The 15,457-nt window shown below is 43.3% G+C and overlaps 1 protein-coding gene across 6 annotated transcripts in view; it reads left to right on the top strand.

The window, feature by feature from the left end:
- Window positions 1–15,457, top strand: part of NTN1 (netrin 1) — a 424,193-nt gene that overhangs the window by 254,258 nt on the left and 154,478 nt on the right. For all 6 annotated transcript variants that reach the window (XM_069200314.1, XM_069200319.1, XM_069200317.1 and 3 more), the window contains exon 3: window positions 10,920–11,108. In XM_069200314.1, the coding sequence (XP_069056415.1) occupies window positions 10,920–11,108 (189 nt within the window). The remainder of the gene's footprint in view (window positions 1–10,919; window positions 11,109–15,457) is intronic.

Raw genomic sequence — 15,457 nt, forward strand, 5'->3', positions numbered from 1 at the left:
CCCAACTCTGTACCGCTCTTCATATTCTATCAAGATTATCCATGTTGCCAAGTAATTTCTGTCCTTTGTGGCTTTTTTCTCTTAACTGGGACTATCTTAAGGAGGCATGTGACACTTTTCACCTGTATCTTAAGTGCAGGGTGGCACCATGCCTACTTGTGCCCTTTCTTCAAGCAATCAGGAAGGAAACAAGAGAGATCTTCACTGCAGCAAGTCTTTGACAGGTTCACTGCAGACAAGGTGGCTTGTGGACATCATGGGGCATATTTATCATTCAGCAGCATTGCCCATGCACCACAAAAGGGGACACAAGGAGGACGCAACTACTAATTCAGATTTATCAAGCCACAAAAGGCCACCTTGTGTGTCCCTGCATGGCTTGATTAATCTAGAGTAACGCAGAGCAGCGCAAATCACTGCGTTGTGTTACTCTGCCGCAGGGAAGCATTCTGTGGGTGAAGTGTGGGTGTTACCATGCATCCACTCATGGATTCTGGCGCATTCCCAGATTAACAATACTAGTATACCTGGGAATGCGTCACAATGCTACGCTTTCCCAGGGGACGTTCAACAAGGAGAAATATCTTTATTTCTCCTCATTGTTTCGTCTTTCTAAGTGTGCTGCATTCTGCATCATACTTAGAAAGAGGAAAATGCCTCTGAGGGTTGTTTTTGTGCAGTAAGGTGCCCCATCCTGCACAAAAACAATCCTGCCTCCAAGGCAGGTACCACTGCACCACCACGCAAAGGTGACTGTGTTGGCGCTAGGCAACCAAAACTATGCCTGCAGAAGGTAAGGACAGAAATGGGCAGTATGATGTTAAATATGGTTCATTCCTGCCCTTTGCCTTTCACGCAGCGCAGCAAGGTGGCTTGCTGCGCTGCGTGAGAGTGTAATAAATGTGGCCCCAAGTTGGGTATTGATCTAATTGGGAGTGTAGCCAGACTTGAATAGAACTGAATAAAGTCTTGTTTAATAATTGTTAATATTGAACAACAGAAGAAAAGGTCCTTTCATGGGACTGAGTAGTGAACTATGTGTATGGTGCGGTGACTGCCAGATAGACAAATATAGTGCTTCGATTGCCACCAGGAATCCCACGTGCCAAGCAAGCCAGAATCCGCACATAGGACCAAGTACACATTTTAGTGTGTTCTAAACAAAACACAGCCTTATTTTTTTTTTTACAAGAGATGAGGGATAAGAAGTGGGACGTAGTGAAGCCCCATCAAGTTTGTGCACCCATAATGTTTGAGGAGGATAGGTTTGAGATTACAAGCCCTGTACCGATATTTGGGAAAAATAATGGTTGACTTGTAGGAAACAAAACTTCACAAACTTCATTCGTTGGCAAGCACTACAGAAAAATATTTTGGATCAGAGAGAAAGTGGAAGCATTATATAACTGAGCAAAAAAATGATAAGCGATTAGGGGGCTGCCAAAGAAATAGAGGTTGAATCATAATGCCACATTGTTCTGTTAAAGTATGCATGAATTCCTACCTGTGTTAGAGTGCGGAGGTTGTGTGTGAGAGGGCGGGGGGGTCTTCTTTCCTCCGATTTAACTTAAAGTATTTATTGTTTAGATTACTCAAGCACAATTAATTTGACTAACTACCTTCTAAAACCGTACACATGTACAATTGTAGATCTTAGATACTAAAGGTCACATTCACAAATTAATCAGAAAATCTATGAATGCACATATTGTAGCTATCTATGCCCCTAGAGATTTTCTGAGATTTCCAATGTTTAAAGGAGTTACAAAAAACCCCTAGAGTAAGCTCGGAAATTGGTTAAATTCACACATTTATATTTGGCAACGATCTGTAGGAGTTCAGTGTGGCCAAAATGCGGATCTACACATATAGCGCTTTATTGTATTCCTGCATATGGTAAATGTTTACTATATGGAGGAAGCCATAATGATTACCCCTACTCAGGCGGTACTGGGGAATGTTTCCACCTTTTTACATACTGACTGCAACCTATTTCCAGAACAGATTAATGTGTGGAAATGAGATTTAAAAACAGTGGGAATATTTGTGAGTACCCCTAAAGTTACATAATTGTTGGTGTTCACAATATTCTTAATATACCCACATTTTCCCTTTTCTCACCCATAAGCCTTCACTACAGCTTGGAAATTCTCCCACCTGTGCAGATTTCTCCATCAGTAATTGGGATTTACCGTCAGAGATTTCCACAGATCCTCACTTCATCGATCAGTAGTTAGATGTCAACTCCAAATTCAGATAGGTGACGTAGGTGCACAAAGTGAATAACCCCTTACATTTTTCAAGTTATATACTCATCCTCAAAAGTGTGTCCTCTATTTACTTGGGAAACAGAAAATTACCAGTTTATTTGTTTTTTTCAAAGAATACATCGCTTGGGACCAGAAGTAAGAATCATACTTAGCAGGTATTTTGACTGGAACCCGGAGGTTTCACTGAGAAATGGGAAATTTTTAGGTGAATCAGTAACTATGAGTCCAATTCACTGTTTCACTCAGAATGAGTTGAATATTTGTTTACCGCTGAAAGCTTGAGGGGAAATAAGACAGGCCTGCAGTATTTCTGCAGACCTTATCATTCCAATGGGCCCACTAATGTATATCAACTGGCCCATCAGAATTAACAGGGCACTCGTAATGAGGGTCCAAGTGACTGGTCATTACTCAAATGTTGAATAGATTTTTGCAATGCATGTGTTCTTAATTACATTAAAATAATGTTCACTCTTAGCCTTACTTACCAAGACTGATGCTTATTGACTCCTCCCTTATATTGTTCATGTCCAAATGACATGTGAGTCTACCAATCCCTCCTTTGAGTTGCCATATTCCCTTCTTAGAGAAGCCGGGATTTGACCTATCAGGCTCTATTTCCAACTCTTTCAGGGAACAGTGATAGTGTGCAAGTATGAGCAAAGTTGATGCATTTGTCCTTATTCTTTTTTTATCCATCTTGCCTAGTAACAGTATTCACGTCAAGATAGTCTCTGATCACAAGAGTCAGTTTCATATCTTTTTTAACTCAGCATCTACTCATCCTATTTCAGACACAGTTTCCATTGCAGAGATTCTGTTTGGGATTTTGATTTTTTTTCACTCCGAATGACCCCTTGCACAATGGAGTGCCTGGGCGTCGGTTCTGGCTTCATAAAACTGATCACCAGTGGAACTGCTTACTCTCCACATCGGTGACAGATTCTTATTCTACCTGGTGAATGGTATATGAGTTGTTTTGTTACTGCTTTTTCCCTTTCATGCCTGTTTGCCATTGCTTGTTTTAGAGTTTGGTTGAGTGTACTTGCATCTGAGGGTCTCTTGGCGCTGGATTGGAGGACTAGCTGATTAGTAGAAAGAAAAAACGTGCATCCAACCAGATTTAAATAGCTTTTCGAAATGAGAGGCAGTTTGACAAGCATTGTAGGGAAACAGGAATTATATTCAAGATGGAAGGATCTAGGACAGACAAAGCCCTTGAAAATAAAACACGGCTAAATGGGTAGCTAACATAGAACATGTAAGAGAAGCTGGGCGTGGGTAAAATGGGGAGCAATCATTACCACATTCGCAGCCTGGCTTTGGACCATTTGCAGAAGAGACAGCAATGGTACCTTTGCAACAAGCTATTACAGTGCTCAAGCCTTTGACATATCTACGCTGCAACAAAAGGCTGCAGTCTAATAGGAGTAAGGATAGCACTGGATGCAATCATCTCATAAAGAACATACTGGATGAGACTACATATGAGACTTGAGTGCCTATCTGGAGCACTGCGTCTATCTTGACATCTAAATTCTCAACTCTTTTATTAGTCTAGGGGCAGGTGCCAAAGTCATCTGGACAAAAGGAAGGCTGCCAAAGACTGGAACTGCTATCCGTAATTAAAATTTCTGTTTTATCTGTACAGAGTTTCAGCCGCAATTACTCACTGATAAAAAACCTTGAAGGATGCATCAGTCATTTAAAGAGATGCTGAGTCTACAAATTAACTATGAGTTGTCTGCATACGAGTAGACACTTATCCCATAGGGGCGAACAACAGCAGCATGAGTTTTTAGGTAAAGATTGACCAAGTAGAGGGAAGTGTAGACTTTTGAGGGTCTCTGCAAGAACAGACAGAAGGCGCCCAAGCATCAACAGTTATGTCCGTCCATTTATGAAGGAAATCAACCAACCTAGCACATTATCATTGAAACCAGCCGACTGTAGGTGGCTTATGAGGATCTTCTGGTCAATGGTGTCAAAAGCAGCAGACAAGAAAAGTAAGGGTGCTTGAATTGCCATTATCCGCTGCCTGATGTAGATCATCTACCACTAATGGCAAGTTGTACAGTGGGAAGAAAATCCAGCTTTTGCATGATGATTATCTTAGGGCATTGACTTCAAAAAAAGGATCAGACCTGATTCGTAACACAGGATTCAAGAATCTTAGCCACAGCTGAGAGTAGAATAATTGGACAGTAGATTGATGTTAGGCTAAAGGCAGGCAAGGTCAGGCTTTTTTTTTTAGTAGAGGCATTATTGTACCTTCTTTGAACATATTTTGAACCTGCCCAGGGCAGATAAATGATGTAATCCTCTCCAGCAAAGCCAGAGCGAGAAGGTTCTGAAAAAGATGCAGGCATTTAACAGGAATAGGACCAGGGGAGATCCCAACATGTATTGCAAGGTAAGCTGTAAAACAAAGGGTAGAGTAAAAGCTGAAAAGATTCGTAAGAGGGCTGTTCTAATAGGAGTAGTTTTCTGAACAAAGTAATCTGACAGTTCACTGCAGAAAATTTGGGAGCAAAGAGCTTTATTTTTAGGTCTCACCTAGGCAGCTCATGCACTGTCTGTTCAATAAATTTTGTTTATTTTCAGTGAGCCTGCAGCCTGCAACCTGCTAACCATTGGTTGGCTTCATTATCACACTCACATGCCTGCTTAAATTTGGTCAGAGAGTGATAACTTGACTTCTTTTTTTGTCTGCTGAACCCTCCCATGGCGCATGGCCCAACTACTTATGTCCTTCCACTGCTTTCCTCGTGGGAGATACTTTTTTCTTTAACGTTAAACAGTCCTTGCAAGTGCACATCACCCACAACCTGAGTTTTAGCTTTTTTCTAAATTGCTCCTTTATTTCTTTATGCCTGTGTATTTCTCTATTTTCAAACGTTTTTTGTGCAACCAAAGGCAGCACATGTCTGCATATTTGTCCTCTTTACGTTTAATTTTTTTAACTAGTATAATTTCTTTTTATGTACATTACAGATCCTTTAAACAGTCCTTGCAAGTGCACGTTTTTCTTTTGTTTTACTGTTGCCCGCATCCTGTGGTTTATCTTTTTTTCTACATTCCCCATTTATTTTTTATTAGTATAACTTCCTTTTATGTACATGGCAGATTCTTACTCTACATCACTTCACTCTACTATACGCCACCCCACTCTACTCATCTCTATGCCACTCTGTTCCATTCCATGTCACTCTACACCACTCCACTCAACACCACTCTACTCCACTCTACTCTACTCTACTCTATGCCACTCTACTCTATCCCACTCCACTCTCCTCTACATCATTTCAAGGCATTCTTTGCTACTCTACATCATGTCACTCTACTCCACACCACTCCACTCAACTCTCTGCTACTCCACTCTACGCCACTTCAGCTCTATGCCACACCACTGTATGCCACTCCACTTTATGCCACTCTGCGTCATTTCACACTCTACTCCAAACCACTCCAGTCAACTCTCTGCTACTCCACGCTACTCCACTCCTCCTTACACCACTTCACAGCACTCTATACCATTCACCTCCATGCCATTCTACTCCCCGCCACTCTACTCTACTCCACTCTGTGCCACTGGGCTCTACATCACCCCATGCCATATTACTCTACACTACTCCACTCTGCACCACTTCAATCTATGCCACTCCACTCTACGCCACTCCACTCAATGCCTCTCTATGTGATAGCACTGTACTCCACTCCACTTTACTATACTCTAAGCCTTTATACTCTACAACACTCTATTTTGTGCTACTCCACTCTACACAATGACACTCCATGACACTCTATGTCACTGTACTTTACTTCATGCCACTCTCTATGCCACTCTATACCATTCTATGCCGTTCCTCTTTACACCACTACACTCTATGCCATTTCACTCTCCTCCACATCACTCCAATCTATGACACTCTTCTCTATGGTGCTCTACTCTACGCCACTCTACTCTACTCCATGCCACTCTTCTCTACATCACTCCACTCTAAGCCACTACACTTTACTCTTTGATACTCCACTCTCCTCTAAGCCACTGTATTCTATGCCACTTTACCCCACACAACTAACTTTTAGCCATGCTGAACAGTAGTGTACTGCTATACAATATGGCTAAAATACATTGGCAAACCCATTAGCTCTTACATACGCAAGACCTATTAGCTTTGCAACTGATTGATATTGAAAGGCTAACAGGTGAAGGATCATTAATTATTGGAAACAGATTTTCGTTTGTTACCTGACTTTCCATTTTTGTTGAACAGTAGCTGGGTTTTGCTGGATTAATGCCATGTGTTTAACATAGTGGTTTTGTATGTAGATCTCAGTTTATGTGAGTTTCTAACTCCTACGCAGAACTTGTATGTTGTAATTACGGTTTCTACATTGGCAGCAGTTGCCCTACGCAGTAAAGAAAGGGATGAAGAGCACTTGGCCTGCTAAGGGCTTGATGTTTGTGTATGGCTCTATTTGCATTGATATTGCCTGATACCTGCCCTGTGGTAACCGCATCCTTCTCAGCAGTGTGCCTTTCACACGAGTACATACCCCTTGTTTCTTAAGTAACTTACCAGTACCTGCTTTACTCATGATACTCTGGAAAATACTGAGATCAGAGCGAGCAGTGCCCAGCAGTGTAATGTGACAATTTTATACACAACCAAGTCAGAGTAGAAAAGAGGAGAGGAGAAAATAACCCCTCTTCTTGGCTGCATCTTAGCAATGTTCCCGCCAGACAGCTTTGTGAAACAAGGCAATTTAAAGAATTAAGACATGTATTTGGTGCTCCTAATGGATTAGTTTGCATGTAGGTGCTCTAAGTAAGGCTCCGTTCACAAAGGCAGAACGCTTGCAACAAATCTAAATTGAGCACCCCACTTTCTCCGGGGATTCTGCTGGACATCCAGTTTTACCTTGGGCAACTACAGTGCCCAGACAGAGTAAGGCTGGAGACATTCGACCCTGCGAAGCAGTAGGCTATTGCAACATTAAAAAGAGTGTTGCATGGAGAGGGCGATGAGGGACAGCATGGTCCTAGCCCAAGCCTAGACTGTGGTCTTTCCACTCTCTACCTTTTAGGTGGCATCTTTCTTCGCACATCAGGTCACAGAAAAGCAATTCGTTTCACACAGGTCGCCAGACCCCAAGAAATTCTGATTCGTATCAACCTGGGCTGGACCCAGCCTCACCCAGATTCAGCACAAAAAATAAAACTGAAAAAACAACTCTCCACCATCCCTCTCCAGGAGACCAGAGGGCCTTCCATCCCTCCAAATACAACTGCTTCGGAACAGGCAGGAAAGAGAAGAAACAAAAAAAATGTTGGTTACATTTCCTCTATAAAACTCTCCCTAAGACTCTTCTACACACCCCAAAAAAAAAAAAAAATAAGTGATGAAATGTATCATTTACGCACTGGTCTAAATTTTCACTGAAGATTCCAGGCGCAAAGAATGTGAGAAGTTCGTTCCTTTCCAAGCTCATAACGGCCGATGTAATGAAACAATGTTTTCAAACATCCAGAGGTCAGCGCCAGCGTGTGACCAACAGGAAACATATGTCCTCTGGCAACGCCTCTTGTGAGGAAATTCCCAGAAAGATGTGGCAAATGGAAGTAATCCATAGCAGTGAGGCACGATCACGGTGCACAGGCAAGGGAAACTAAATAATGCCATGCTGCAAGAACCGCACGCTGATCATTTGTTTTGAACACTAGGGATGGGCTGACCATCACATCTTTGGAGACAGCGCCCACTGAGTGTCCCGAATGTCAGATTTCCCCAGTTCCTGCCCTATGAGCTATTGTTCAAAAAGTATGTCCCAGTAACCTCTGTCCGTGGGGTAGCTGGAACCAGAGGGAAATGTGGCATGTGGAACAGAAGCAGTCATGTGCCGAGCTTGGGAGCTCTACAGGGCGAACATCTGTAGGTCTTCGGAAGCACCAATCAGTACCTAATTGCAAAGACGGAGGCTGAACCGATCACAGTAGGTCTCACGAGCCAGAAAGACATCTTTAAACTAAGGTACATCCTGGAATCCTTATGGTTGGTGACCTCTGGTGATCCCGGATTTATTACATATAACAATATATTATTTGTTAATTGGATGATCCCTTTAAAAATATCTTCAGAGCTGCAGGAATTGGAAAAACAAGCTGAAGAATAAATGCTATAATTTAAGAGGTTGAATTCAAATACAACAAATCACTGTCCATGCCAGTGGAAACGATTCACTACACCAGGGAAAATCCAAGAAGAATCAAACAAATGACTCAACATAATACCACAGGCAATAGAAAATATATACTCTCTTTGATCATCTGTACACCAGGAAGCCCTCCAGGAGGGATTTCACCACTGAATGAAACACAACCAAAGCTGCTGTAGTGTAAACTTACCCATAAAAATGGCCACGTTTTGCATCAGGACCAGGGGTAGCTCCTCCGTTTGGGTGGAGGAGCATTGAGTTCCTGCCAGCAGCGGCAGCTGCAAAACTTTACTAGAAAACGATCATAGACTTTGTTAATGATCGTTTTCTGGTAAAGGGGGCGGGGCCATGGTGTGAAGAGAAGTGCACTACCCCTCAGAGCGCATGTGTGTTTGGCCGACCGTCTCGGGCCGGCCAAACACACATGCGCACAGGTCTCTCTCCAGCCCAGTAACGAAGTTGCTGGGCTGGAGAGAGCCTGCACAGGCTCCCAGTCTGCCTGGGAGTACTCTGGCTGGGTCCCCCCAGCCAATCCTGGCGCTGCTCTGAGCAGTGTTAGGATTGGCTGCAGGGCAGGCTGTGCCTGCAGCATCCGGCGAAGACGGAGAGGAGTGGTGGCGAGAGAAGGTAAGTGTTTTTATTCCCCCTCCCCACCGCGCCACCAAGTCTATTCCGCACCCCGTGAGACGCTACTGATCAGGACACAAGAACCAAATTAATGATAAATATCATCTGTTTGCATTAACTAAAGCTAAAAAGTGGGTATATGTCTGAGGTAAGGGTTTGTGCTTATCTTGAACATTGGTGGTCATCATTTGATGAAGGGATGCAGTTGTGTTGCCATGATAGGAAGGGTTTGGTTTCCACTTTACACAACATGTATGTTTTATGTGCATCAATTTTGGCAATCATATCATTTGGACTGGAAGAGTTGTATCTAAAGAAAGATACGTAGGAACATATCTGGGTGGATGGAAATAAAAAGCAGTGGCTGATTTAATGGATTCTATGATATGTCACTCAAATGTACGATATGTCACACGAACATAGGTTTATAGTAATCGGTATACAGAAGAGACAGGGAGTCGCATGGGGAAGAAGGCGGCAGGGGGTTGCTAACCTTTATAGTGTTTTAGTAGGAGAAGGGGCTTTGATTGCAGTCTTGAACGAATGGAGTTATGAGATTGCTCGCGGGTCAGCGGGAAGATAGTTCTAATAGTTGGGGCTTTGACGCTGAAGAAATGGAACCTCGATACGGTGGTGCAAAGGTTGACAGCTAGTAGGTTTTACTGTCCCATGATAGCTTGTGAGTGGGACCATAGACAATTGAGAGGTTACATGACAGCTTTAAATATCAGGATCAACCATTTCAACAAAACCATATTTTTGTTGGAAGCCAGGCAGCCTGGTGGCAACAGCCTGAAGCAGGGTACTTCTGTAGGGGGTAAGAGAGGGGGTATGTTTGTACAACATTTTTGTAGCAACGTTAACATGTTTCCAGTTCGGAGAAGGAGGCAGCTTGCTGATTCAGTAAGGCTGGCTTACAGCAGTGTGGTGTGATCCCCAATAATGAATGCTGCGGGGACGTCAGGCAGACTGAGGATAGATGGGAGGTATCCGGGCACAGGCAGCGGGACAGTTTCTTCTTCTTCACCAGTTCAGGACATCAGCTGAGAGGAGACTCTCCATGGCACTGACTGCTACATCTGGCTTCTCAGGGTGAGCTTCTTGGCTCCTTGATTTTATTTTACGAGAGCAGAGCAGCCATTTGCATGTTCTCTCAGATTTCAAAATACATCCAGCTTTGGTCCGAAAGTACATTTAGATTTTAAACAATGCCTCAGCGAAAACTCATGCAATATATTGGTTTGTTTAATGTTTGCAGTACTGACAATACTTGCATTCTATATATTTGCAACAGGAATAAATGCTTCCAAAGTATGAGGAGGATACAGGTGTTGAATAGGCTGGAGGACAGAGGGACAGGGTGAAGATATAATACGAATGAAATACCAACTACTGTATGTTAAAAAGAATGTGCCAGTCATCTCTAAATTGGTGCAAATTCTGTCTTTGACTTGAAGTCTTGCAATATCTAGTAAGGGGCTTTAAGGGCCTTTAATAAGCATTTTCTAACATCTGGTTTTATTATTATAATTAATAGTATTATTTTTAATACTAGTAGGAACCGAATTAATAACAAATTATTGATTGTATTGTTTATTTTATAATTATTAATATTTCAATAATGATGATTAATATTGGTGTATCATGTTTTGTGATTATTATTACTGCTATTATTACTTGCAATACTACTAATGAGGTTGAAGTTGACCTTCTCGTGGTTGACAGCAATGCAACCTATAATTTAGGCAGGCCTCCCTCTATTGCGCATGCTCCCACTAATATGTTCTGCTTTTCTCCCTACAGCGTGCAACTGCAACCTCCACGCCCGGCGCTGCCGCTTCAACATGGAACTCTTCAAGCTGTCGGGGCGCAAAAGCGGTGGCGTGTGCCTAAACTGCCGGCACAATACGGCGGGCCGGCACTGCCACTACTGCAAGGAGGGCTACTACCGAGACATGACCAAGCCCATCACACACAGGAAGGCGTGCAAAGGTAGGCCTGGTGACCACCACTGAATATTGCACAAGACCATGCATTCCTTCTGTGTACAGAAATTGTAATATTATGCTGCAGGATATTTTTACAGTGTTTGTTACATCACTTAACAGAATAGGTAGGTTATCTGCCCCTATTGGCTACTCTTTGAAGGAACTTTCTGCCACACGCCTCCACCACATTTGTAGCAAAGACATCTTTAGGGAAATTGTGAATCCGGGGAGAGGTCGATGCTGGGGAACTGTAAGTCACATGTAAGGCAGCTGAAGCTCTGACTCATATGTGAGTGACTCTGTCCCACCAGTCCTTCCGGGGCACTGGCCTATCTGTAGTCTTCCCGATTTCCAGTTGGGCCAGTCTCTTCAAATCTCAACTCAACAAAAAATTCTAATTAAAACCCACCTTCATTGAGAACAAGCACTTACTAAGAGCCAGAAAAACAAAAAGAATAGAAACAGAAAAATGATGTATCTTGAACACGGGTGTAGCTATTCTTTCTACTGATGTGTGTTCTCTTGAAACTTTCCAAAGAAACGCATGCACTGCAGGGCCCTTCACCCGGCCTCCTAACACATAACGACATTTAAATTATCAGTTCCCCTGACGATCAGACCATTGGTGTTAAGGAGGCTTTCAGTAAAACATGATCGACCAATGTTCTGATCTGCTACGGGTAACAATGGCTGGAAAATGTAGATTATTCGACCCATCCAACAATAATATATAGTGTAGTATTTCTTGAACTGGGTGCCTGCTAAGCACGGAGTTCGGGCCCCACCGGCTTCGTGTGCGGGTCACGTGGTAAGATGTGGGGCTAGGCCTCCAGGGCCACTGATGGAAGACAACAGTCGTTTATTTCAGAACAGTCCGCTAACATGCAAACAATAAGGTAAATTTTTGGTGAGCCGACCAGTAACGTCTCCCCAAAACATACACGCCTCAAGAAATGGGCATGAGTGGGATCTTAGGAATATACAGTTTATGAGATAAGGTGCTCACTACCATATACAAAAGGATATTAAAACTCGCACAGGAGCTATGGAAGAAGGCAAAGACCGGGTTCCTCCAGAAGGTCACACAACTTCGGATTTGGAATGTTCCGCTAATATTTTGAAGACAGCATTTTACAATGTATGGTTGCCTACCCAACCCTGTTCTGAATTCTTTGGTCCTTTTTTCCTTCATATAACTGCAAGTAACTGGAATAAGTACGAAAGCTGGGACATGACACTAAGCACGTCAATATGTACCTTATGTTAATTTGCAAAATAATTGCTTAGTCACTTTCAAATCCATGTTGTTCAGCTATAATTTACCCGACTGCTCCAAACGTCTCCTGATCAGCTAATTACTGTAAAATCTAAGGGAAAAATAGTCTAGTATAAGTTATCCCATACTTAATTCAAACAGTAGCTGGCATTGTGATGTCACAACTCAACTGTAATAACTTTTTACATTACAGTAATTAGAAATGTCTCAACGAGACTGTAGCAGGAAAATTAGACAGGTTTTTATAAAATGATCACAGGCTGCCATGTATCATTTATTTATTTATGTATTTATTGATTAATTTGGGTCCTTTGTGGGGCACACGCCTGTGTGAGCTGGGAATAAGTTTTCATTTTGGTGGAGAGGCGAAGTGCTCTCAAAAAGGTAGCCCCTGCTTTATCTGCAGATGGGAGTCTTGTTCCCACCTCATTGTTCAGATGATAGAGGATGTGTTTTACCCTGTCTACATGGGATTCAAATTCTTTGAAACAATCTTTAGGGAGACTTGACATTTTTTAACTGACATAGAGATGTAGTGCTAGATCTCCCCGGCCCCAGGGGCTCTCCCTGGGACATAATAAAGATAACAACGAGAAGAAGAATAAAAAAATAATATAGCAATATTTGTATAGCGTTTGACAGCACAAGCGTGCAGATCATATATCTTTAAATAACAGGTTTTATTGCTATACAAACACAATAGTCAACAATACATCAACATCAGAAGATTGAAAGACTGTATGGAGTTATTGTACTTCTACCCTGCAACCTGTCAGTTTCAAATAGATCTCAGCAGAAGATGCTCAACCAACTGAGCTATCTGGTGGGTATCAAAATAATTCTTGTTTCCATTTTATAATTTACTCCGAATTATATGTTTCCCCCCTGCCTTTTGCCTAATTTGTAGCTGGTGCAGTCAAATGAACGTGGAATGCTTGGCCTCCCCACGTGGCCGAAGTGCCATTTCACTAACCCTCACTATCAGACCCTCCGGGGGGAGGGCAAGGCTTGTTGGGAGATCAGCACACGTGTCACAGGAGGTACCAAGTGAAAACAAACAAGCACCTGAGGAAAGGCAGCCTAAGCAGAGGAAGAAAGGCCAGCCTGCGAGAGGAATGTTATGTTCCAGCCAGATCATAGGCAGGATTGCAGATCAAAAACATGCTAAGCTGCCCCACCCCCTCACAGGTGTGCATACCTGCAGACACTGGGCTGGATCGGCCAGCTTTAGTGAGTGGACAACAAAGGTCGGCCCTTTGGAAAACACAAGGGCGCTGATACGTTTGCACTCAGATGGCACGGGCTTTAGGGAACAAAACCAGAAATGAACATGAGAACATTTAATCCGGGCACAAACAGCCTTACACCTTGGGAAAGAAAGGCGAGGGGAGGGGACGGCATTCCAGTGCGCCCAGGCAGGTGTGAGAAGCCGGGGCTCACCTATCCGGCCTCTCTCTACGGGAACTTGACAAGGTCTGTGGCCGCGCCATGATGGCTTCTGTGTAATGTCTGCAGCCTCCTGTTCCATCCATCTTCGGCGTAGCTCTAAACTGGGCGGAGTAAAGCTTGTAACCCGAATGCACGTCACCGAGGGTGCCTGCTACGCAGAACTGCTCACCCACACAGTAGATCGAGTATGTACGTCTAATTTATATAATCATCCCAGGGGCGTAGCTTCAGGGTGTGTGTGTGGGGTGTTACACCCCCTAATAAATATATTTTGTGAAAAATAGTTGAGTGCAGGTGCTTTCGGTCGGGTATGGTGAGATGTCTGCCGGTTTCCACTAGAAATTTTTACACAGGCAGACTAAAACGCATACACACTCTTTCCCACTCTCTGTTTGGAAAGACTTTAACAATGTTTGTAACAAAATAATGCGGTTTCTCTCACTTAGTATACCGCAGTCTCTCCTTCTCCTCTGCCTCTCAAGCTCCTCTCGTGCGCCTTTCTTGTCGTATAATGCATTTTAGCATCATGTGCCAGTGTGATTGTCAGGAAATCTGAAACTAACACCCCAACCCCCCAATCATACCCTGAACCAACCAAGCTGGACTACATATTGCTCCACCTGTGAGCAAGCTTGTCCCATTTAGGCCCTCAGCTGCAAGCATTTCGAAGGGACTTAAAAGTTTTTTCTTTGATTCTGCAACTGTACGGAATGAGCTGGCTATCATGAGTCTGGATTAAGATACACTGAGCACGGCGTGGATGACTAAACTATTTGTTGTGGTCATAATTGGCAAACATTTTGTTATCATATGTGAGTGACCAGAGTGGTGCTCTTATTTTGTCTTGGGGTACAGCTGTGCGAGAGGAGGAGGCCTGCAAAATAGAATTGTAAATAGCTGACGGTCATAACTTACCATGTAGGCCCCGTGCTATGCTTCTTGGTTTCTATTAAACTAAAGGCAAGGTAAAGTGTACGGAAGGTATAGTGTAAGGAAAGGTATAGTGTACGGATCCACCTGGATGTTCTGCATTACCCTCCAGCTGGGGATGGGGAGGACGGCGCTCATTCGCTCTGCCCCGCCCTGCCAGTCATTCAGACGGACGCACTTGGTCCTCCCAGGCCTGACAATTCCCTGTGCTGTGCATAAGCACTGCACTGAGAGAAGATTTCAATTTTCTTCCCAGCAGAGAAAGCATGAAACCATCTGCAACGCATTTATGGTACTCACTCGTCTTTCTCTCTGGAGATCCCAGCAAATATGTTCAGCGTTACCGAAACCTACATACATCTTCTAATTCCACATTTAACAAAGGCCTGGCGCGCCTCAGGAAAGAATCACCCACAACAAAAGTGATCTGAGGAAGTAAAGCAGTGAAACGTTTCCCCTGTCAACCCTCCTTATAGGTTTCAGTTAGGAAATTAACCCTAGAATTCTCAAAAGCTAGTAAAAATGTGTAAAAAAGTTATAGAAAATACCACATAACTAGCAGAAAGCTTGGAAGCACCTTCTGTCGTGCGACTGCAAACCGGAATCTGTTCGACTGCTGCATGAAGCAGGGTCTGAATGGCATGAAAGAGGGCGGGGCTAGTGGGAGACCAGCACCAATGGGAGGCTCCTCTCAGAAA

Source organism: Pleurodeles waltl, chromosome 7, assembly GCF_031143425.1.
Source record: "Pleurodeles waltl isolate 20211129_DDA chromosome 7, aPleWal1.hap1.20221129, whole genome shotgun sequence".
NCBI classification, from domain to species: domain Eukaryota; kingdom Metazoa; phylum Chordata; class Amphibia; order Caudata; family Salamandridae; genus Pleurodeles; species Pleurodeles waltl.